The sequence below is a fragment of the Hetaerina americana genome, unplaced genomic scaffold (assembly GCF_022747635.1).
Source record: "Hetaerina americana unplaced genomic scaffold, ioHetAmer1.1.p SCAF_16, whole genome shotgun sequence".
NCBI classification, from domain to species: domain Eukaryota; kingdom Metazoa; phylum Arthropoda; class Insecta; order Odonata; family Calopterygidae; genus Hetaerina; species Hetaerina americana.
Genome location: NW_027286719.1, coordinates 9,963,541 through 9,989,765, shown reverse-complemented (window position 1 = coordinate 9,989,765; position 26,225 = coordinate 9,963,541). Strand labels below are relative to the sequence as shown.

General features: G+C 42.6%; 1 protein-coding gene across 7 annotated transcripts in view; it reads left to right on the top strand.

Moving 5' to 3' along the window:
• Positions 1 to 26,225, top strand: part of NfI (Nuclear factor I) — a 408,654-nt gene that overhangs the window by 63,138 nt on the left and 319,291 nt on the right. For all 7 annotated transcript variants that reach the window (XR_011700587.1, XM_071584089.1, XM_071584086.1 and 4 more), the window contains exon 2: positions 8,404 to 8,559. Coding sequence is in view for 6 of the 7 variants with exons in the window: in XM_071584089.1 (XP_071440190.1) it covers positions 8,404 to 8,559 (156 nt within the window). In the remaining variant the exon portion in view is untranslated. The remainder of the gene's footprint in view (positions 1 to 8,403; positions 8,560 to 26,225) is intronic.

Below are 26,225 nucleotides of genomic sequence, written 5' to 3'. Positions count from 1 at the left end.
AGCTTCTGCGCTTTGAAACTTGGATTGCGTCCTATTCTTGGCGCTATGGTTTTCGTGGAAGTTTGAATGAGAGTTCGGCTTGGCTGTGTCATTCCTCTAAAAATGTTCTTCTTGATTCTTAAAATGCGTGGAAATTGTTTTAGTTGATTTTAAACGTAATTTGTGTTTTGGTTAATTACGTTTTATTGGCCAGATTATTCTATTTTTTCCAACAGATCTGGTTGGATATATGATGTGTTGCAGACTTTTATTAATTCATTTTGTTGCCCATCCTGCCTTATCTGAGCTTATTTCGTGGTATAATTGCATTGATGTGATTATAGTGGAACAATGGCGCGCGTCATAATGTAAGCTTAACTTGGCTAAATACTACACGCGTTTAACAACGAGAGCATCTGTGCCCCAAATGGTGGTCGAACTCGTGAGCTTCTAGTTAGCGAACGATATAATTGTTCACGTTCGGTGTATGTAGCTGCGCGTTTCGCTTTGATAATGCGAATTGTTGGTTAGGAAATACGCCTGTCGACTGGCTCTCGTCATTCTCGTGATGATACTTTTATCTCTCTTTAACGTCGATAATTGCAGGTCAGGAATCCCTCATGAAAAACACACTAGCTTTGCAAATGCAAAATCCTGGGTAATCAAACCTCGTCGTTCATTTGCATTTTGTGTGTCATGGCGATGGCTTCCTAAGGGAAAATGCAAAGGTGCGTATTTCGTCAACACAGTGCGTGCACGGGAGTCGACTGTTCTCAGCCACAAGGAAATGTAGTTACTCACCGAAATGGAAATTGGGGAAGTGCGTCAGTTAAAGTGTTGGACATATTTTCCAAATAGAGTATTTCAATAAGTGAAGCCCGATTCCATGAAATATCTTTAATGGAATCAGGCTTAATTTTCTGTAATGGTCCCACATCTTAGAAACAATTAATACATGCATGGTAATTTTTCACACTTTTATTACAGTACTACAGCTTACGATATTTGGCTGTCTTATCAAGGTACAAACAATATTGGTGTGCTCTCATATACATATGTCTACTTGTCAGAAGGAGTCAAGTGAGAGGGGAATGGACAATGAGAGGAAAGTTAATGGAAAGTGGAAACGGAAGTTCAGAAGTGCACACAGACGAAAGAAATAATGAGATGTTTAGAGGAGAAGATGGTTAGTAATGGGAAGTAGGGAATGTTGAGCGTTTGCACCTTTTTAGTTCGTATCCTGATGAAGGGGGAACCTATAGTAACACGATAAAAAGTGTAAAAAATGAATGATGGTTAATTATTTTTTTCTATAAATAAACTTATCAGACGAGAGTAACGGAGTGTTGTGTACGAACTGAATAATTTCAATACCCTCGCATCAAAATAAGGTTGACAGTGCTTCTATATTGACTCTGCCCTGCATGTAAAATAAGAGTTCTCTTAACTAGCGGGCTGGAAAATATACTTTTCTAAATAGGGGAGTCAAGAATTTAATCGGCGCATTGCAAATCCCGAGTGACCAACGACCTTGAATTGCGCTATCCATAAATGTACGTAATAATTTCTCTGTCACCCTTCTACAGTCACTCCCCGTTCTTCGTAGATTCCTCATCGTTATTTCGACGGCCTCTTTGAGGGCTGGCATCAGAGAGAGTCTTGCCTGAGAGCCACGCAAAATTGAAGCATCGGCTATGAATGGGGGGCGGTTGTGTTTGCGATCCGCTTTCACACCCCGCCTCCCCTCTGAGGACCTCATGTATTCGGGGCCATTATCTCCGCCTCGGATGGCCGCCGAGGAAACTTTATTTGTCGCAGTGGCCTTCTCCCGATGAGGATTTTTGGCGCATCCTGTCTGTTTAATGTCTCTTTCGTCCTCCCCAAACGGTTCCAGTCCCAAACCCCCCTTTCCCTCCGAACCCCCCCCCCCACCCCCACCTCGCTGTCGAGCTAGTTTCTGACCCAACGAAGCTAAGCGGGTTACCCTGCGGGGAGGGGGGCACTATTCTTTTTACATCCTCGCAGAGTTATGAGGTTAACTCCAAAGCACGCATACATTGTTCTGAGGCACGTATAAGGATTCCATTCGACGTATCTTCCTCATCGTATTTCCATTTTTGATGAAAATGTGGATGGCATACTTCCATTATATGTTTTCGAGGAGTAGTTGTGCCTAAGGCGAAGTTGTCGATGGAATTATTTTCCACGTTTCATAGATGTGGTCGGTCCTGTGATGTGTGCACCTCTCTCTCGCCCCTTTAGCCATGTTTCTGCTCGAGACACGGGAGCATGAATCATCGGTACGATTAGGACGTTGTGGTGCGGTCCTTCGCGCGCGTCATCCAAGAGAGGCCGTGCTCGCGAGGGGTTTCATTCCGCGTCACCACAAAAGAAGGGGCCTCCGTTTACTTAGGGCCACTTGGCTTCTCTCACTCATTTACGCTTCGGCTACCTCTGTTACGGGTTAAAGATAAGGGCTGGGAATAACGGCTCGGTGCCCTTAAATCGCGATTTCCATCCGCTGAGACGCGAGGAGACTTCGGAGTTCGAATACGTCCATACATTCCAGGGGAAGTGTACGGCAATCCGATACTCTTTTCTTCTTATTGGTCTTATCATTATATTCCGTAGCCGAATTTAAGGTTGGTCCCAGGTAGTCGTTTTAAACTTTGTTAATACATTCATGTATCAACAAAATAATTTATAATGTACCTTATATTGTTCATTTTTTCCTATTTCAGCTGCTCATAGTTCTATCATCATGTTTGACATTCAGCATTTCTCTTCCTGCCTCATTCCCTAATCGCTAATGTTATTCCTTGCGGAAACAGTTTTCCTTCCGCTAAATCATCAATAATGCATCCATAAGTTCAACTTTCCAATTTATGTTTCCTCCGCTAATTTTCTCTTCACACAACCTATTAAAGCTTTCTCTGCTATACTCCTTTCTCTCCAGCATATCTCCCCATCCTTTTCTAATCTCGTGTACTAAAAGCTGCTACCTATGAGCGGTGCACGCTTGCTAAATAAAATCGTGTGGCATAATCTTTTCTCAATCACCCAATTTTACTCCCAAAGAACACTGGATCCCTTTTGAGTCTTGCTGGGTATATTTTGGCGACTTTTGCGGTTTTTGAAGTGTGAATACAAATTAAAGTTTCTAAGAATCTTTGCGTGCATTTTCCCTTAAAAGTCATGAAGCACGTAATAGCTGTACGAGTGGGCGAGTACCCGCTCTTTTTCCTGCCTCAGACCTAAGCGTGCAGCTTCCTACAGAGCCTATGTCCTACCGTAAAATAGTGCGGTTATCGTGGATTGTAACATCCGAATACCATGGCTTCGACTATGAACTCAGAATTGGGGAAGTAGTTTTTATTTTTTTAAATACCCGTTCTTGCTGACATTTAGATATAGGAAATTATAAATCACTTGATATATTCATTGTGTATGAAGGAAGGTGGTTGAGCTCTTAAATAGTCTTGCTTAAGCAAGGGTGTCGAGGTATTTAGTGTCGCCTTTTGCGGGGGTTAGGTGTGTCATGAGCTTAGTCCCTGTGTTCTTCAAATGTACTTTTAATGGTCGATTGTTGTTCGTAAATATCAATGTAAATTTAATTCTAATGGCATTGGCTTTGTATTAAAATATCAAGTTAAAAAGAATGTAATCATGCATATTGTGCCCTAAATTATATGAAAATACTAAAGAGACTTATAGAAGAGTACAAAATGTCGGACAATGCAAAGCTAGCACTGTGTCGATGGCGTCTAAAAGAATTCCAAGTGAAACTCTTTCATCGTAAAAGAGTAATTATATCTCCAAGTTAAGGTTGAATATTACACGCAATAAATGATTTCAGAAAGTGTCTGGAGTACCCACTTAAAATTGTATGTTATTTCACTTCATGAAGTGAATGATTTCCCGATGGAGTGTATGTAACTAGAGAATTTTCACGTGCTTGCATTATAATTATTTCACCTCCCCCCCTCTCTTGCAATAAAGAAGTATAGAAAGGATTCCGTGGTGGACTTCTTAATATGTATGTCAATCACCGGGACCGCCTCGTTTATTTTCATTACGGTCGTGTCACAATTGCATTTGCGAAAGATTTCAACGTGACAATGCCGCCCCGAAAACTATTTCCTCTGTTCAAGAGCACTCGCGAATTGGTGATGGACCCCACCCGGCACCACATATCCACGGACAGTGCCACCCACGCCCCTCCCCCTGGATCGGGAGCAAGCGAGTAAATAGGCGCGCGGGAACTGGACCCCTCCTCTCCCCTCGCCTCCCCTGGGGTTGATGACACGCCCGTCTTGGCTCCCGGTCCTCCGTCGCCTTCCCTCCATTCGGATTCCTCGAGCGCCGGCCAGTTGCAGCCGCCCTCCTCGGAGAGCGGAGGGAGAGAGAAGGACGTTCGTTGACGTTCAGCATTTCGGGGCCGCAAATTTTCGGCCTTTCTTGCCTTGGCATCAAGATATACGCGTTATTCTCCACCCATATATTCTATTGTCACTTCCTAATGTGCATCAAAAGTTTTATTTTTCCACGAAGTCTCGACTTTTTACTTTTTAGGAAATCATTTTTAGGATCCTTAAATATTCATCGTCTCCAATAGTTATAAATTTTCTTATTAGTTTATTCTGAAAAAGAAAATACTTTGTTTTTCTACATTCGTCTTATTACGCACGACCTATTTTTCATTTCACAAAGTTATCATCAGGTGGAAGGAATCTGTAGTTTCTTTTTCAGTGTGAATTGCTTCCACGGAGTGACGCCTCCAACCATCTTATTCATTGGTTTATACTTAACAGGCACTCAAAACCATCCTGTTATCAACCAATATCTTCATTCTTTCGCGCCTGCCTGGTCTACTCCTTACAGTTCCTCATTCTCATAATTTATCCTTGAATTGGACTGATCATCTTTCAATTCACAAATTTTTAAATGAAATATAGGTGTATATTCATGCGACAATTTTCCAAGGCTATGAGACTATTCAGTAATATAGAACAGTTGCCGTGAGGCTATTCAGTAATGTGGCACCAGGGCGGAAATGGTGCCATTTCTTTGTCAGCAAATGGAGTGGTGATGAAATTAATGGATGCTTACATCTTTCTTCTATGGATATATTCAATTTTGAATGATGTACTATGCTTCGTGAACCGCTTGACTCATTTTCCTCGAGTAGTGGCCCAACTTGCATGCCCCATCGGGCGAAGGGTACTTCGTCATTAGAAGAGCTTGTAGCATCCGAATATCAGAAATATCTAATAAATTATTTTCTCTTGCATTGTATGATGCAGTCAAGTGACTGGAGTCATGTCTCTGCGTCCACGCTTTCCTCTGCTTCAAAATTTCCATATCCTATCTCGTTGCTCCCTGCAATATGCTACCGTCCACTTTTCTCATAACTTTGCGAAATGAAAGTCATTTCGAAAAGGCGCATCTCATAAGGCTAAATAGTAAGTTTATAAGCATGACTTGAAAAAGAACATAACAGATGTGATTAATACCGTGAAAAACTTATTTTTTTCTTGAGTATTAATTGAGTATTGTCGTTTTTGGCATGGATAATAAATATGAATGCAAGAAGTCTCCTTAACTAATATGTAGGACAAGGAGTACATGAAAAAAATTTCATTTGCTCCAAGCCGCGAATGCTTTAATAGATAATGTACATTTCTACCTTAGCCACATAATTAAAGATTTGATAATTTCTGTGAGAATGTTTGTCACATCTCTTATTGTTGTCTTGAATTTGGAAGTAAAATCAACAAATGATTTTTTTATGATTGTATTGTTTGCGAGAATTTCAGAGATTTCTGAGAAACAATTTACAATAGCTTGAGGGTGACGTTGGTTGCACTAAAGACCATTTAAATACGAGTCCTGGGTTTGGTATGTTATATTTCCAGGTCGCTCCTGCTTAATCAAGTGTATGATTTTTAAACGTATTGCGGAAGTAATTTATTTGTCTCATAAGTAAGGAAAATAATTCAGCTATAAGCATGAGACTTAGACAGCTCAGTAGATAAATTTTGTACGCATAATTTTATGATAGCCCGAACGAGGTTTCACCAAATTAGTTTGAGAACTTGACTTTTCAGCGACTTCTTTATTTCGGGTGCAGGGCTGTTTTCTCCTCTCAGACGATTGTTCGAGAAAACGTGAAAATTCTTTAAATTTTCGTTTTGATATAACCGATTTTCTAATTTTTTGCTTTTTATTATCAGTAATTCAACGGTCTTACCAAACGCAGGCGCTATGAAGTAGTGAAATATATCAATCGTACGATATAAAAACCTTGGCAGTTCGAGTCTTACTCTTGCAATATATTATTCTTTGTTGAGTATATCCTTTCAAATGTTCACGTCCAAGAGTTAATCTTCTGATGACCGTCGGTGTTAGTCCCTTAAAATTGTATTGAAAACGTTTGTACCCTATTAGGTTTATCTACCATACCGTGAATAATGAGCTGTTAGCTGCGAGTTAAATGTCAAAAAATAATATGCGGGAAAAGCATCCTTCTCTTATCACTTTCCTTGTGGGGCATTTTTCGTCGTGTTACAGATGGCTTGTCGTCGTTGATAACCTGCTTGTTGGCTTTCCATTGAGAAGTTGTCCTCAACACCAGGTGGGAAGAGAGCCGTGATACAGGCTTCTACTTATTCGGATGAACTAAAATATCTCGAAGTTCCTAAGGTCTCAAAATGTTCATTTACCATTTGGTTTGGAATCTTGCACACATCTCTTAGCTGACCTAGTAAATAATCTCCACCGAAACGCGTTCGTCGTCTATATAGTGGCCTACGGTTGAGTCCCTCTCTCTCCTTTGAAACGGCCTCCCGTCGACCCCTTTATCCACCCGAGGGCCGACACAGGAGGAGCACAGGGGTAGTCCACATGGGCCACACGTGGTTCGGGCCCACGTGGGTCGCACGCGGTCTCGCCGGAGTGTCGCGTCCTCCCCCCACCCCCGGGCCGAGGCCCCCCCTCTCCGCCGTTGCCGGATGGAGCGGTGGGTGGGGTAGCACCCATTGATAAGGGAAGTTGAAGCAAGTGCCTCCGTAGTACTACGGGGGAGGGTCAAGGGCTTTGAAGGTTGGCACCGCGGACTTCAGGGTTGCCAAATGGCAGGCTCACAATAAATGTTGGCGCTCTGAATCACCCCTCATCTCTTTATTGGGAGAAGGAAATCTGTTGACTTGAAATCTCCTCCAAGGAGCTAAACAAACACGGCGGCGTGGCCTTCTGGAATTGTTGTGAGCTGGAACTGGTTTCACTCTGGACCGGCTGGATTTGGCCTTCGCTCACATGGCTGAAAGGTTTAGCTCCCTGTTAGGGATGCTTCTCCCGACGTACCTCTCACGGCCGAAGGTGATAAATTGAAAAAAATATGAGCAAGTAAAATGAATGGGTTTTCCGTAAGACACGGTCTTAATTCCCTCCAAACCGACATTACTATTTCAAGTTTACAACGTGAAATAGTAATGTCAATTGTCGATTAGGGAATTAAGATCGTGTCTTATGGAAAGCTCATTCATTCAATTTATTCATATTTTTTCAATTTATCTCCTTGGGCCCTTTGAGCCCTGATGTCATGCTGGTGCCCTTTAAGCAGTGCGGCGATTCGAAGCGCAAGTAGTATCAGCAAGAAACCAATGAATATTAATTAATTCTATTAGTATCATATTCCCTTTTAATATACATGCATTCCACGGATGACCGAATGTAAAGTAGAAATACTATTTAATTGATGCATGCATTCATCCTGGGCGTCGGAATTTTTTTTTACTTTCCAATGAAGTGCCATTGGGGGCTGTGGGCATTTTTTATGGGAAAACCGTGTGAAATGGAGAAACGGTCGCAAGGGTTTCCGCTCCTACCTCTCGATGCGTTACCGGCCATGATTGGCAGGAGAATCGTACGATTGCAGAGCACAGAAAATCTACCTTAAATGTCGGGTGCCGGCTTCCAGCAGTCCTATACCTCTGCCGTGCGGGAACCCTCAATCGTACACGTGGTTCTAACTTGCGTTAAACAAGTTTGCGATCAACTAAAAGGAAAGTTAAGATGTCGTTGATTTTCCATCAATCATCTATTTTGAAATTTTTAAATTAATCATTATCTTGCCTATCGTCAACTGTAATACGTTCTCAAGTGTCATTTCTATTGGTGTGCAATTACTATTAGACCGATGGAAATGCACTTGGGGAATCTGTGCCTTATTTATTCGGCACATCCGATGGTAATGACAAGTGTTCCGCATTGCCTTTGGATGTACATAATCCTGGCATGCTTCCGCAGTGAGCCTTGTGGCATTTAGTATTGTGAAGGCGGGAGAGTTCGTGGCTGAGGATTGGGAAACCCATGCGACCCGGGCACTTAAGAATCCTTTCTTCTCTTTCTTCTCTCCCCTCTCAGGATGAATTCCATCCGTTTATAGAGGCGCTGCTGCCGTACGTGAAGTCTTTTTCGTACACATGGTTCAACTTGCAAGCAGCCAAACGCAAGTACTTCAAGAAGCACGAGAAGCGCATGTCCCTGGAAGAGGAGAGGCGGTGCAAAGATGAACTTCAGGTGAGTACAGAGTTTTCAATTACCACTTTATGGCAAACGGTTGCGTCTCAAAATCTTTCCAGCCAATCGCACTCTGTGATGGATCCCCATGATCACATCCGTCCGCATACACTCCGTCTCAGGGTGCTCGTCTGCGACGCGATTTCATTCATCGACAATAAGCAATATCAGATGGCAAAGAGATTTAAGACTAAAGACGTTTACTCCGTCTGAAACGCGTAAGTCGAGAAAAGAAGATTTAACAAGTTAAATATTGTGGGTACGACTATAGTGTTCCATCGTTTTCAGTTTAAATCCGCCAATAAGTCATATTGATAAGAACTGCTGAAAAGCAACGTTCTCAGCGCATGATCAGAAGAGCCGGCTGGTTTCAATTTCATTGCCTTTTCCCGGCTCACGAAATCGTCACTTTGCAATCAACTTTTAAAAATATGCTGTTCGTGTTTCATTGGGTTCTGTCATAATAATTAAGGTAATGCGCTTATTTTACCTGGAGGAAACAAATGAGGACTTTGGGCGCACTGACATCGCTTGTTTAGCCTGATACATACTTCCTTGAGTCTTAAGGATTTATCGGCACATTCTTTGGGCAAGCATCCCCGATCTCTATCGGTGGTGAATTAAGTGGGTGTTATTTTTTAAATTTAATTTCAGGTTGTATTCAAAAGGCGATTTAAAGATTCCACGCTTTATTCTTAATCCATGTTCGGAAAAAATCCATTACATCGTTGGTTTTATGCCGCTCATTGCATCCATGTGATGTTTGCCTGGACGTGTCATTAATATAGCGATCGTTTAAGTTGAAATTATTCATTTGCACCGTGTTATAGGCCACAATGTCGAAGGTCGACTGGTCAATAATGACCCCTTGAATATACCCATTCTCTTCCTGCTATGCATTCAAATTAAAGGCGTATTCATTCATATATTAAGGTGGTGTTCATTTGGAAGGTACAGAGGACAGCGGGGCTGAATGAAGGAGAATCTAAAATTTTTTAAATAACTTTTCGAGAGAATCCTATAAAGTCGTGTGAAATGAATTCTTAACGTCTAGGAACCCCTTTCGCATGCGGCCGGCTGCTAAGAATTGCAAACATAATCTCCCTCTTGGCAACAAACTGTAGAATTCTCCGCCCGCATCAGGAGGAGAGAATCCCGTCTTCATTCATGAATGATTAAGCACCTCTCAATGTGCAGAGCGCTCAATTGGCTTCCGCAGATGTCACTCTCAGTTTTAGATTTACATCTCCACCACCCGACTGGCGTGCGAATGTCTTGGTTTTGCTTAAGCCTTTCCTATGGTTTTCCATTTGAAGAGTTTTATTTTATTCACAGCTGTGTTCGAGTCGTTGAATAACCTTGAGATGAAACTCCGCGAGGTAGTCCGCTCGTAACGCTTTGTAAGTCCTCCAATATAACCCGATTAATCTTCTTCATCTCAGCAGGAAATGTTATGAAATGGAATAAGTCTCCCCTTGAGTGGTGTAATATAAATCAGTATTCTGAGAGAGCCCCTCTTGCAACCGAAGTCCAATGACTTAAGTCTTGATATTTATCATCGTAAAGTGCTCTTGGGTCTTGAAATATGTAATAAACGGGGGAGAATTAATTCAAATCCCAGCGATAACCAATAATAAGATATATTCCAGACTGATGTGCATAAAGATACAATGCTCTTCGAAGAGAGTTGGCTTTGAATTATCTCCATTGTAAAACATCTAAACGACAGTTTTCAAACGTATTGAAGACAAGAAGCACGGTAGTTGTGATGAAAGTGTTTTTTTTGATTAGGAAGGAATACTTGCCACTGTCTCTTCCTAACCGGAAAAGCTTATTGTTGAATATGCAGTTCGTTAAGATATAGCTGTCCATGGTAAATTCAGCACATATTTTTTGAGTTAGGGGAGGGATATTTAATAGCCAATTACATTTATCCAATTGCCTGTAATATGTTTGGAAAAAACTGGTGATTTTTGGAGGAAAAGGAAAAAATCTGAGTTTGACACGAAAGACAAAGAATCACGATCCAAATTCACACCAATTGTGGAAGCAGGCCGGGGTATTTTTGTCCGGAAGTTTTTGGAAAATTGTTCAAAAATATGGAGCGGGTGCAGTAAGTCCTAAGCGCGGACATTGGATTAAAACGGTGCCTGTGGTGGGTTTTTTCAATGCCGCGGGATGTTCTCCCGGAAATGGAAGACATTTTCCATAGTATTCCGGTCTCGAATTGGGTGTAGCTTTACGGGCTCTTCGACCACAGTCCACCAACCGTCTACGGCGTGGCGCACAACTCTGGACTGTTGGCACTCAAGTTGAGAAGAGGCCAATGCCGATGCCGGGTTTCTCTCCCAACTTCCTCCCATCTCTTTAAGTCTTGCCTTGACATAATGACCCGCTTGAAACCGTGAACGAACAAGTGAAGCCAACTGTCGTTCTTTCTCAAAATACCTCGCACTTACGCCCGTCTTCATGATCATTTTGGTGAAAATATTGCCTTGCATCTCTACGCTGTACTGCGTAGGTCTCTTAGGTGTGCTGCGGTCAATATATTACAGTGAATGGCCCTATGCCTCCTTTACGCGCCCCTCGTCCAAAATAGCTCGGTGGCTCCATGACCTCGAACCTAATATGGGAAACTTATATGCACGATGTACGAAGCGAAATAGTGGAAAAATCAGCATTTATCTGGCCATTTTTGGAAAATACAACGATGGGAATTTTAAATTGGCGTGGTATTTTTTATTATAAGAATCTACCATATATGTTTGAATAATTGGACGTATGTACTTGGTGAAATTGGCCCTTATTGATCACACTAACTTCGCTGTGATTACCGTGGTGGTAGTAAAATTGTATTTGTGAGTGAAATGTTTGAACACGAATAATTCAATCAAATTTTCATCGCGAGGGATCAATGAGTAAATATTCAATAGCAGGTCACAAAGATAGTGAATCCGTCGAGAATAGGAGGCTGTGGTCCCATTGATCTAAATACACTGGCGTTTCGTCCGGCTGAGCAACGCGTCCCCTAGGGCCTTTCATCCGCGGCCTGCGAAGGCCCCACGCGCGAGTGAGCCCTTCGCTCGACCCCGAGAGATGGGTCCTAGGGGCCCTCCGCAACGCCTTCCACCGCCCGCCTCCTCCCCCCCCACCCGCGGACCTCCCGATGCGTGATTAACGCCCTCACACGGCGGACCGAAATAGGCACTCGGTTGGGGCAAGAAAAGGCTTTCGTAACATTTGCCTCTCCGTCCTCCTCCACCGCCCTCACCCCCCGACTCCACCTTCCCCCACCTTGCGTCTCGGCTCCCACCGTTCCCTCCTCCGTCATCCTCCTCCGCCCCCGGCTCCTTTCTGCCTAGCTAGAAGCATCCTCCATCTCGCACCTAATGGACCGAGAACCGAAGCCCCGCCAAAATAGAAGCGTTTTCCTTTGAGGCATCATAGTTTCGGCTGGCGGCGAGAAATTTCTGCGGTCCTAGCGATAATAATTTCTCCTTCGTAGGCATCGGGATGTTATCTTATTCCGTCCCTCCGCCCTCACTCCCTCCCCTCGAATGTTACCCGGTCACCTGGTATGTTCTCCCGGCCCCAAGGGACGCGCGAGAACCCCTGATGGAATCCCGCCGGGGTTGGGAATTTTTTTAAGGACCTCAGCCGCGCACCATTTGATAAAAACGGCGAGGTAATTAGCTCCCGAACGGAAGCATTCTATGAGGGGAAATGGTGTACATCTCGGTACACGAAACCGAGTGACGCACGTACCTTAGTGGGTGGCTCGGATTAATCACTATCCTTGCTTCGGCGTTGCGTTGTTAAGTGCGACAGAGTAGATATTTTTAGTGTTCAAACGGGAGAACGGCTTCTAACCGGGGTAGCCACCGCCCCCTGTGCGAACAGGCGGAATAAGTACAGGCAGGGTTCAGGCAATAGAAAACCAAAGGCAGAATCAGGTTCGATCTCCTCGATCATCCCTCGATCATATCTCCTCGCTTCGGCGTTCTTCTTCATTTCCTAGTGCTCTGGTGTTGGCATTCATTGGAGTATGTACATCCTTCCGCGCCTGCACCGCAGTTTACCATCCACTCTTCCCTGGGTCCTCGGTGGAATGATGATAGTGGATCCTTAGCATTACTTTCTTAGCTCTGGTGGGCAGGTACTCGAGTCGGCCCACGACTCATGATGAACCCCGCATTAACGGCCCTCGTCAAGACTCGAGCGAAAGCGTCAAGCCTGCCCCAAAATAAAGGTAAAAGAAACTTAAAAATTATCACGTTTCGGTGGAAAAGTAGCGCAGCTGTACGTAGACCGGCTAACATGACAATATCTCCTATGGGTCCCGATGATTCAATTTATCACAGTTACCTTAACCGCGAAATTGCGTATGCTTCCTCACTGAGCCTTCCTCTCCGTGAAAACCTAACACCTCAACGTTCTCTAGATGATATTGCTCATGGCTTTCATTCTCTTGTAGCCCCAATACTTCCCTGGTTGCATTTAGCAGTGACTAAAGTGATCGATTTTGAACATATATTTTCCGCCGAGTAGCTTCATTGTTTTTGCCAACATACCTGTATATTACAACATTTTCTAAAATATCTGATTATTACTATGGGATTAAAATGTGAATCCGGTTTTTGAAAGGAAGAAGTCTTCCCGAGCCGAACGGTCGCCACGATTTAATTTACGCCCCTGCGTTAAATTATGAAGAATGACTGTGTTTTTTAGTTAGTTCCCTGATGCTGAACGAAGGTATTCCATAATAATGTCTTTAGCGATTATATTTGAGGAAAATAATGATGTTTAGCGTGTACCCTCAGCTTTAGATATGAACATGTTACATGGATGTGCGTATAGTTTTGCATCGAAGCACAAATTCATTTTTGGCATCGAATAAAATCTTTAATTCCAAATTTATTGATATCCCAGAACACTAAGCTGCGTACCAGTTGAAATTGACTGGGAGCGGCCGGAAATAATTTATTTTAAGCCCTTCTTGGTATTCCTTTTTCATTATTGTCGCCAATGATATCAGTCGACCCAAGCTACCAGTCAGCAGAATTTTCATCAGCTCTCAGAATATATAGTATTAGAACCTGGATTATGTGTCCATCTCTAGGGTCTCAGTCAGTCAGCCTTCTGAAATATCACATTTTTACGGTCGAGCATGTTGAGGGCTCAACTGTTCAACGTCACAACGTTCTCAACGCTGGTTCGTTGAACAGTGTATCCTCTTCTCCTGGAGAACTATCTCAGTGCGACATGACATAATAACCGCTTCCATGTCGTGACTCGACGATCACTAAAAATTGGTTTTCAAACTATTCCTGGGCAAATTTCGGGAAAAGCGCATATTAATAGAAAATAAGTAATATTAGAATGGGCGACTAATCTGATTCTGGGATGCCACTCGGCCATTGTAACGTTTAATCCGAAGACCCGGATTTCAAAGGATGAGCTTTTCTCGAGTCGAGCGTATAAATTTTAGACTATTTTAAAATAAAGTACAAAGCATGAGCTTTCACTCGAATCCGTCGATTTTGATAATTATCACCGATTATATCCTTTTTTCGGCAACAAACTTTTTCTCTGCACCATGATGGGTATTAACACCTGTAATTAAAAGCCGCTTGAACAAAACCGTCACTTGATGTGTCTACGGGATTCTGCATGTGTTCACATCACATTTAGTGGCCAAACTATTAACGTACGTTCGAAGAACGCATTATATATTTGAATGTAATTGCTATTTTCCAATTTCTACCATATACTGTTGCTCCCGATGTCACTGTCCATAAAATTAAGCGTGGAGGGAGTCCTTGTGCCAATGCTTTCTACATGTAAAAACAATTTCGCGTGACTTTTTTCCACCCAAGTTAAGCTATCAAAATTGAATTCTATCTAGATTTTCAAATACGTATTTCCATATATCCAATCCAATCCAAATTCATCGGCTAGTCAGATTGATAATATTGGATAGTTAGCCTAGCCACTGTTTGTTAGTGTTTCCAGGAGCTTGCGTTACCCAGCCAAGCGTTGTTTTTCCACAATGTCCAGGTAGACTCCTGTTGTCCATTGGCATCGATATGGTCAAAGGGGAAATTGCTGCCCAGATTGCTTAATAGAGGGTGATGATATCCTGAAGCTTGAGACGTGGTCTGGGCCTTCCCGGGCAATCGTGTACTTGGCGAGCGCGCGGCGACGCGTCACCCACCGGGGGATTCCGCCCGGCCCGCCGGCGGTCGTCTCATGTCGTTCGCCCCAGACGCCGCAGCGCGCACACCTACCTCTAGCTCTCGCTCGACTAGCGCCTGCGACGGTCCCTATCGCTCTTCTGGTTTTTCGATGACCATAAGAATCAGGGGGCTCGAAAGTGATCCTTCGACATCCACGCCCTACTTTCTCAGTTCGATGTTCGGGGAATATCGATCGCCAAAAACTCTGCGACTATGCATGAAATCATTCTAAATCTAAATTAATGCTAAATTTTAATTAATGCTAAATTCATAATAATGCGAAATTATGAAGAGACTATCCCAAAGCTCTCTACGATCTTCAGTCATTTGTGCAGCATTGTTCTATTTCCAGGAATATTGTAGTTTTCTGCCAATTCACGCGTTAGTTTCATTAAAAATTGTACGAATCAAAGAAATCACTTATTAAAAGTAGTGAGTTAAATTAAGGCGTATAATCTTCGATTGAGGTTACAAAATAATCTTCTTGTGAAGAGACCTTAAAGCATTATGCATTGTTTTTAGTGATTGACGTGCACCCATCCATTGATTCGTAGTTGATGCCGTGTTGTCACAGAAGCAATTGCATTATAGTGAAATGATTAATGCACTGCAAAATCATTCTAAACATTAAATCAGATGTGAAAAGAAATCATAAGTTAGTGTAATCAAGTGCTGCGGGCTGATATGTCTACCCTTTTGTGCCATTTACTTACCACCAATATTATTATTTGAGTTTTGTTCTGATAATAATTCGTGAGTGTTGTTAATCTTGTCACATTTTAAAGAAAATTTTCGAGAGAGAAGGAGAGAGACCAGGGAGATACTTTTTCGTGTGAAATTCAGTTTGCAAGAATACGTTTCCCCAAAATTTAGCCTTGTTACGTGCGATGAAGCTTTGTATTATACATGCCTATTTAATATATATTCTGAATTTTAAGCAAACAGATGCCTGATGCGTTTTGTTAACATTGAAAACCCTTGGAATAGGATGTGGCAGGTAATTGCCTCGAGTAACTTCATACGGGAACCGAAACCTTCGTTCTGCTTTCTATTCATCGAAGAAGTCTTTGGCGTTCATTTGGTTTTCAATCAAGTCCACAAAAAAATGCCTTTCACCATGTGATTCTAGCGAGTTCTCTTTTACACACAAACAATCGCGATGGAGATTTCACCCTTTTTAATAAAATGTTAATTGCAGGAGGATAACGTGGGGCATGGGCGATCATCTATGATTCGAACATTCCGAGTGGATAATAGAGGATCCAGAGACTTTTATTTGGCGCATGGGGTTTAGAAAGTCTCATTTTATTTCCTTTGAATGGGGAAATCGGTTGCCGTAATCTTCATGTTCGGGGACGGGGAATTGAGGTCTAGCTCATACGTACTTGGGTCAGTGCCTAGGATGCTCAGCGATTGCGATGAAGGGCTCGAGTGAAGCAAGATAAAAATAAAAGCGTATTTTTGTGTGCCTATAGAAAAGGAATTTGATGGATGGGTGATCGACTAATTAGCCGAGAGTCAAACGGAGGCATCCGAGCCGGTGTTCGCCGGAGGTAGGAGAAAGCTCTACGTTTGCCTCAACGCGAACTTTGGATAGGCATTGCGATTGAAGTTGCTGGCGTCGTTCGAAGTCCGAAGGTTTGCGTACGTTTGGCGGTGGATGTAAATGGGGGAAACCTGGGCTAGGTGTGTCATAAAAGTGTGGCGGTCCGCCAAAGAGGAATACCATTCTCCCTTACGGCATAATATCTCATTCGTGATCATTTTTCTCCGTGCTTAAATAAACACTTATTTTCACCGCTCTTTCTTTTATAAAATAATGATAGAGCGTGAATCAATTGTAGAGTTGCATAGTCAGAGTAGGGCTCTAAAGCGAAGAAGTGCGTCTTTGAAAAAGCAAAAAGACAGAAGTGCACTCAGTGCTCAATGGCATTAATGTATCTTTCCAGGAGATGTATCTCACGAGATGGTGGTATCCATTTCCATTGACGGCTGGAAATAATGCGAGGACCTAGATTGTCCGAGTGAAATGGCGGATCTTCTCTGATTCCAAGTGACATCTCGAACAAAGTCTGCTTGCCTGCCCTCATGCACTTAAAGGAAACGTACAGGCATTTGTAGATGGTAAGAAATGAATGTTAGCCGAATTCACCTCTGCCCTATTCCGTCAAAATGAACGGACGTGACATCACATCTTGCGATTCCGCGGTCATGAGGCCTCTTCCTCAATTCCCCACATTCTACTCCTTAGCGCCCGTAGTAATGGCTCAACGCGGCTAACAAGATGGCTTTAAGAAGTTGGGGTGGAACGAGTCATGAAGTTCACACTCCTTTAAACTGATATAATAATCTATCGCTGTGCATTAGAATTAACATGACTTGTAGTTTAAATGCTTTAGTACCCTGCGATAATTCCCTAAATCTACTTATTAATCTTTGCTGGCCATGAGACAGGATAGAATATGTGGTAGAGAATGTCAGACACGAATGAGGCAAATAGAACACCTAGCTATAAATAAGTATGACTGAGGAACCGGTATTTAGAGTAGAAAAGGAAAGACATTCGGCTGATTGAACTACGAAAGAAGTCGATGGAATGAACAAGTATTGGTACTTACATTATAGTTTAATCAATCCATTTTGTACTTGATTCTATGTTACTTCGCGAACTATTTGTAGGGTCTTGGAAATGAAAAATAATAACTTTGTGATTCCACAGAATTTTTATTGTGATACGACCCGGGTTTCGACGTTCAACGTCATCTTCAGGTCACGTTGAACGTCGAAACCCGGGTCGTATCACAATAAAAATTCTGTGGAATCACAAAGTTATTATTTTTCATTTCCAAGATGAATCGATTCCATAAAGTCACGCCGGAAACCATTAACTATTTGTAGGGTTTATGTTTTTGCAGTTAGTTATAATTGTTGTGCTGAGAAGAGAAATCCCCTTGAATTATCTTGTTGGTAGCCCGTTTTACTTGATGTATGCGTCTCGACCTTTTCCGTAATTTGTGCTAATTCAAGGTGTAGGTGGGAAATGACTACTCCTTAGCGTCGGTATTGGTTCCTTCCTATTGATATTTTTGACAATAATATTGCCCGTTTGTTGACCTCGAGGTTTATTTCAGCATTCCTAACAACTTCGTGATTCTTTGCGTCTATTCTCTTCCCTAAATATCCGGAGGAGTCAGTTTATTCCGTATTTTCTTCGTTTTTGACCGGCATTATACATCATACGCTGTAAATAGGGAGAAATAATTACGATCTTGTACTCATGCCTCGTCATGTTTTCAATCTATACCGTTGTCACTCTGAACTTAAACTGTTAAGTCTGAAAAAATACATTAGCAACCTGGTTTTTTATATTTATAGCTTTACATGTGGTACTCCTCGATTGTGTCCATGAAAAGGCGTTGGAATAATATTTTTTATGGTGAACAGTCCATTTAACGTAAAAATAGTTGTTTTCTCTGCACATTACATCGCTGGTTACTCTTTAAGGCCTTTAAAGTGCATCCTCCGTTCTTATTCAATCCCCGACAATTACGTCTGCAGCCAGTGAGCGACCTAATCTTACAAATAATTTGAATGTTCTATACCATTTTTATAATAAAATAATATAGAAATGTCGATTATAATTATTTCTTGGATGGAAGAAGCAACGTGATATTTATTGCTATTTCCGTATGTTCATAAATTTTATCTGTTGTCTGATATCGAGTCTCGGTATAAATAAACAACTAATTATCTCGAGTTATTGTGAATTTCATATTACCTGCGGTTGTATTACATCCAAATCAAAGTGTACCTCTCATTTTACCCGAGAAATCACGTTTACCGAAAAAATGGAATTGAAGGTGTAGGTTAAAACAGTTAAAGGTTCACAAAATAGAAAAAGATAATTTTTAATCTTTTTATAAAATAATTTAAACGATTGCTTTATGGCTGGAGAATTCCATGTTCAGTACGCCACAGTCCCATAAGGTCAAATCTTCTTTATTTCTCGTAGTTTATAGTATGAAGCACTCCTCTATTTATATTCGTAGTTGGAGATCAGAAGGGACGGGCCATCACCCTGCTTGATTGGCGAGGACCAAAATTTCCCTTAGAAAATGATGCATGAAAACGTTATAAACAGTTAATTTGAATATTTATCTTCCAATGGAAGTTCCCTTCCATTTCAATTAGTCATTCGAGTTGCTTCGAGTTACTTAGATTTTGACTGTCAATCTTGCGTTTCTGACCTCTACTCTCTTAACTCCTCAGTTCGCTCTGTAGCAATGTTTGGATTCCCCTCGATGGAATACTTCAAGTGAGAACTCCAGTTGCAGTGGATTTTTAAATAAAAGACGTGGGTGCCAGGCCGTTGAACGTTGTACCTCAGTGGTGTCCCGAGAGCTAGATTAAAAATAAATTTTTTCCCACCTATCAATTATGCAGTTGAACCTGAACAAGGTGCACGCTTTTACGAATCATTTCCACGGCATATAGTCGACGAGGACGTGCGGGAAAGGTTTGCAATTTCCATTTAATCCCTAAACGACCTAGCTCGTATTCGATTCTAATAGAATTCATGTGCTTGCTTGGTTCCCCAATCGATTCAGTGGAAACCAGTGCATTGGCCTGCCGGAAAAAATATAGGGACGCTTTGTTGGCCAGAGGACAAAAAAGTTTGGCTGCTCTCTGGATGGAGAAAGGAGGATTATGCTCGTGGAGGAGTTAGTCGGGCACAAGGAAGTTGGGTGTCCTTGTTGGAGCTGAGCGGCCCAACGGTTTTTGGACTGGAGGTCGAAAGGGGAAGCTAGGAAGGTGTGTGGCCACATGGTTACCGTCTGTAGGGAAATTTTCGGAATATTGGGGCTTAAATGAGGCTCTCACTGTCGGAACCTCATGAATTAGATCAACCGTTTGCTTTGATTCGCATTTTTTAACTTGCATGTAAACGTTTGCGAAGAATGAAGGTATGGCCCGAGGCTTTTTTTTCGTTTCCGTCTAGCCGTGAGTCACGAATTCTTTTGGCATCTGCTTGAATCGCAAGCTATGTTCAGCATTAGTGTTCATTTTTACCTTAATATCTTTCTGTTCCTGTCGGGATGGCCTTCTCTCTGAGAGTTCCTCTCAATGACGCGAAGATTTCAAATGATAGTTTTGGAAAGCAGGATCTGTTTTGACTCCACCGTCAGGAACAAGGGACATAGAATGATCAGACGAAACAACGACTGCGGTTGCCCGCTGAGACTCTGCCCGAGTTTGGTCAAGTCTGTTCCAAAGCAAATCATAAGAACCTCACCTTCCTCATGGCTTATGGGAGTCCACAGGAGCCAAAAGAGTAATTACCACGCTTGTGCAAGCCTCTCCAATTGGTGTCCACATTTTGTTGTTAACTCGGTGCACACGTAGGACAATTTGACGTCGTTTTAAGATATTGAATTGAATAGGGAAGAATGTAAAAAATTATCCAACAATAAGAAGTTTTGCCTTCGTATAGTAATTTTATCCAAAATCGGTGTCCAAATTGCAGCCAATCCAGAGATTTCGTTTTTGAGTCATGCAAACTGACAAATTGATTCAAGACTATTCGCCCTGAATTATCAATTTTGCTTAGATTTTGAGTGTACAATACTGAACGGTGTCTTTCAAGCTATGGTCATTCGTTTATATCAGAAATATTGATTTTGTTTGGATTGGTGACATTTGCTCAGCCAGCAAAAATTCTAGTGTAAACCTTGGATCAATGAGATCCTTGCACGCCGGTGCAAATGGTTCGATCAAATGACAAAGAAAATGATAGTCTCCAAATTGATGGAGCATCTTGCTCTCGAAATAAAGTACAGCCTCTACCATATTCAGGAAGAGGGAGTAAATTTTAGAAAACGCCCATAAAGGTTATTTTATGGTCTATTTAACGCCAAGGAGGGCTGAATACAAAGGTCAGGCAAATTTAAAAAAAAAATATCGGGCCACGTTTCAAAGTTCACCCGAAATGGGGGAGCGAACGTTTTCTTTGTACCCTCATCAAAAGAGGAAATTAGCCCCTCCGGTCATGTCGTATGACTGCTCTACTTCTACTCAATCACGCCGGGTGTCAATACCACTGTTTTGGTATTCTCTTGTCACAAATGCTCCTCTCAATATTTGCGTATGTGTGTGTGTGTGTGTGTATGTATGTATGTATGTATGTATGTATGTATGTATGTATGTGGTACACCCGACGTGACCTCAACAGTATCGGATGATACACCGTCCAGGACGGCTGTTTGAACGCGATTTTTTAAAAATTGTCTAATCCAGCATATAATACTCCCGTGTATTTCATAAGTTCCCAACTTCGCGAGTAACTTGCAATGAGGGACTTGATCAAAAGCTTTTTTAAAATCTAGGAATATCGCATTAACTGGAATATTACTTTAACATCATGAACAAAGATTGTGAGTTGAGTTTCGCAGGAGCTACCTATACGGAACCCGTGTTAATCAATAAATCTTGGCTATCGAGGTACCTTATTATGGAACTAACAATGATGTGTTCAAGAATATGTGTGGAGCTGTGTATAGACATAAACCATAAACACAGTAATCAACCCGAAGGTCGGTTTAGTGGGTGATGGTAGAGTTCGCCCTATTCGGCGTGTGAAATTCACACATTAGCAGGGTAATAAGGGGGGCCAGTTCCTTTCCCTGTGCCGGTTATCGTTTCCCAGGAAGACCTGGTACCCGGAAAATCACTTTAGCTTGGGTGGAGCTGCAGGTGCCCAGAGTGCCTTGCCCGGGAATCGAACCCGGGACCATCTGATCAGCAGTCAACTGGACTACCGTGACCCATATATATATATATATATATATATATATATATATATATATATATATATATATATATATATATATATATATACATTTTTTTTTGAGGATCCCCGAAGACGCCTTCCAGGGCGTGTACCGGCCATGGCAGAGTCGCTGACAAAATGTGTAGTGGCCCAAGAACAGTACTTTGAAGAATTTTTAGCGTTTGTGCAAATCTGTCAAATAAATTACTTTCAAAAAATAATTAAATTACTTTCGGGACGCCCCCTGTACATAAACATAATTTTTAACAAAATTGAGCGAAATCTTTCTTTTCACAGGCACATAAAACAACACGATTTAGAAGAGAATATTAGGTATTTAATTAAGACAAAAGTAATGAGTATATTTAATTAGCGCATTTTAGTATTGAGTAGTTAGCGATGGCTGCCTAGTAGGAAGAGGATTTGTTTTTATAGAAGTGCGTGACAGATTTCTGACCTAACTCTTTACGATCTATTCTGATTACCAGTACCGTTTTTAATTATTGTGGAATATTGGTGGCAGACCGAAAACTGAATTCTGTTGTAGAATAGATCTCTCTCACTCGGAGGACATAAATAATGAAGAGAAGTAATTAGCATGCGGTTATCTGTGAGATATTCTTGGAAGCCGCCGCATGTAAAACCGAACTTATCCGAAGCGCACCATTGCCAATTTTTCAAAATCCTCTCAAAAATCTAATGCAGCTTGAGAGTTGAATGTTTGTTGCGTGAACTCTTTCAGTCGGGCTTCATTTTCGAGGTCGCAGACGGGTCGGTCGAATTTTCACCACGGTCGCTTCAAATCTCCTCCTGCGGTCCTTCCCTTCGCGAGTTTTCCAATAGTTGTACTCACAGCAAATTTGACGGGTGGGGAGAAACATTAGGCGGGCTCAAGGGGCGCGCTCGGCGTTGGATTCGGCCCCGTTTGGCTGCCGGCGAGCCCCGTTCCCTGGCGTCGGTCGCCCGACGGCCCAGTGCGAGTCCACTACCTTCGGACGCTTCCTTGGAACGGGTGGAAGTGAAACCTTGTCGTGGAGGGTGGCGCTTTACCTCTCTTTAAGGCCCAGCGTCAGAATGCTGTGTCGAAGACAGAATTCCGATGCCTTGCTGTTCCCTGGGATGTTGGTCCCTTTCTTCGAGCGAACGATTCATAAATGCGTCTCAACGACATCGATTAATCGTGATAACATGCATTCTAACCAACCCACTTAAATTCATGTTTGCAATTGGTGTGCGTGTAGGCCCGCGCTCACCAATTGCATCCATTGCTATCTCAGGCATGGCTGTGGAATAAGGGAATAGCATCTTTGAAACATTCGCCACAGAATTGAGTGACGGCGCTTCGCAATTGGAGAGTCCCCTCTCGGTACGCCAACATACGCCCGGGGGAACTTAATATTTTTCAGGGCGAGGCCAGCGTTCACCCGTTCCTCCCCCCCCTGCCTCGCCTTCCTGCGCCCCCTTCCATCCCGGCCGGCCAACCCCTCCACCCGCCTCTTCCTCGGAGATCCAAGATGGATTTGGGGGAGAGCGGGAAGAGGCGTCCCCCGCAAACCGCCCCCCCGCCACAGACCACACCGCGAGTGCAGAGGGCCCCCCCGTGGATTCGGAGCTCCCGAAATAAGTGGTGCAGCGGCAGCCGGCCGAGGATGAGCGGAGGGGGGTGCGGAGGTTTGCGGCGACGGCAAGGGAAGGCTTCGCAGTCGGTTAGGGAAACGGTTGCCGACCCCTCTCTCGCCCCCCCCCCTTGCTGACTCACTCGGTGGGAATCTCCGTCTAGCTCGCGTCGGGTCATCTGCGTGAATCCGCGGACACGCCGCGCCCACCTTAGCTTTCCCTTGGCTCCCGAACCCCTTCTCCCCCCTTGCCGACGCTCCCGGCGTGACCGCGCCGGGGTCGGCCATGCATCGACGGGGTACCGTGGCTGGGAATCTCACGTTATGGCGTCTGCTACGGCGCTGGATGGTATGTGGCGCACGCCTAAGGCGGTCCAGCCACATTATGAATGCTGAAGTTTGAGAAGCATAACAGTTTCAGGTTTAACTTTGTGGAACTCCTTCATTATGAGGGTAAAAAGAAACTTAAAATTTCAACAATTAAGTTTTAACATTTCACGACCATAATTTCGATGCTGTGCATCATCATCAGGTAACATACATCAACATTTTTCCAACTGATATAGTCTGGCTCCAAGAGGGGATTGAGGGAGAGGAGAGGGGGTAAGTTGAGTTTAGGTGTAGCAGCCTATTAGTGGTCTAGGGGAGGGGGAAGCTATGCATTTGAAGGTAACTGACTCAAATTTGTGAAAGTTTATATTAATTAAATGATTATTAAATGAAAAACACAATGTAACACTCCACTTCATAGAAATAGTGCCGGAAAACAAACAAACACATTGTGTTCTACACTTAATTGGGGGGTGTTTGTCAACGATGGTTTGACCCTTATTTAGGGACGGTCGATGATCATCACTGCCTTGGTGGGGGTGGGGTTGGTGCGGAAAGATATCGGAGCCTTTTAAGAATTTTAGGAGAGGGGAACGGGAGAGGTATAATGTTTCATTGACCACCTCAAACCTGTCAGACTGAACGGATTGCCACATTTCCAACTCCTCCAAGTATTCAACCTGCGTCCTTTCATTTCAGTGTGAAGAATGTCTGCTGTGAAGTTGCTGGGGTGATTTTTATCTAAGAGGTGTTTGATCGAATCTGGATCTGTTGTCTTTCTTTTGTGAAGCATGAACGGTGTTCTTTGATCCCGATATCGAGTGCCCTCCCTGTCTGTCCAATGTAGATGGCTCTGCAGTCCGCACAATTGAGTGTATGAACCCAGCCTTGTTGCATTGTGTCAATTTTGTCTTTGGATGAGCCTAATATGTTTTTCAAAGTATGTGTGTTGTCTTGATTTTGTTTTTGGAGAGTATTTGTATCTTGAGTGAAATGTGATCAAGAAATAGAATTCTCCGCCATCGGTGCTCGTTAAATTCAAAAGAATATGGATTTCTGGGCTATCTGTGTTTGTTTCTGAGGTACATGGTGTCCATCATTATTTCCCTGTACCCATTGTTGAATGTTACACAGGGTATGCAACATTCCAATGTCCCCACACAACAAACAAGATGAACTCTGTATTATTGAACAAATTGCAGTAATCCAGCAACGACTTTGACGTGTGTTCATTCAAGATTTCCTGTCCAGTTAAGGTGTGCTTTGGACGGCTTTCGACGGCAATTATTCCTCCACGTTTCGCGTGAATTGAATTTATCTCCCCGTCCCCGCACTCCTACATTTTCCTCCATGATACCATATTACCCAAATACGTGAATTGCTTCAATTTCCCTAGTTTATTCCAATTTTCTTTTATCTAATTACCTTTTTTTCTTGTGATGGCTCATCATCATTCTATGTATACGTCTCAAATTGCTACTGTGAAACAATCAATGTTGTCTGCAGTCACTGGGATGTCTGAGCTTCCTACCGTGAGGGCCCGGGTTCGGATCCTGGAGACAAATATTTTTAGTGGTATCCTGATCCCAACTTGAGGTGCTTTGTGGAGAGCACTTTGAGTGGGTATGGCGTCCGTCGGATGGGACTTAAAACTGCGGACCCCTTGGCTCCTTTCGACAAGAGTAGCCCAATGCCGACGCCGGGTTTCTCTCCACCCTTCCTTTCCCATCCATCCCAATTGGCGCAAATGACCTCAGCTCTCGGTTGCCTCCCCTGAAAAACTACAGCTTGAATATCTGACTAACTATTGCCTGATCGTCTGAAAACCTGCCTGAAGTATCTTGTCATCCACCATCACTTCCTTAAAAGACCATGCTTAACAAATTCTCAGTATGGCTGTTGAACATTACGGTCAATGACGGACTACTATATATTATTAAAGTTTTAATTCTAGACTTCAACGTTTGCTGGTTCGGAGCATTGGGAGGTTAAATGATCACGCATGTGACACTTAATCTTTCGTTATGATAACTCCACGTCTGCTGGAATAGTATGTGTCTGTCGCCCGATAATAATCTCATATAGATGATTCTGCTGGTTATGCCGGAAAACTTCTTTTTATTGTGTGTTTGGAAAAGAGGAAGCGCTGTTTCACTCGGTTGTGACACTGCAATGGTTACTATTTCCTATCTGAGTTGGTGGAAGCAATGACCGCTTTTAATGTATGCCTTGATTTCTATTAAGGTAAGCTGTGAGGTAGGATATCCCTATTCCAGTCAAATACGTTCTCTTTAATTCCACTACATTAAGATATGGCATCACTTTTTATGGACCCCATGAAACGCTTCCCTGAAATCAAAAAATTACTTTTTACGTTGAGTGTTTTTCTTTTTATATCTCAAAATGGCTTGAATTAATTTGATCCAATCGTGTTCGTATTTTTTACTGTTTTTCCATACCTGTTTCGACTTCTTCTACATGTTATCACTATCAGGAAAGGACATCAGTTTTGTAATGCTCTGGGAGTTTTTAGGTATTACGGTTAATGATATTGGTCTTTCAAATCGCGGTGAATTGAACCTTTTTCCATTGCCTTAAGTTATACGCTTTCTCCTTAAGGTGCGATGCCTTCAACAACCTCATTAATTATTCTAACAG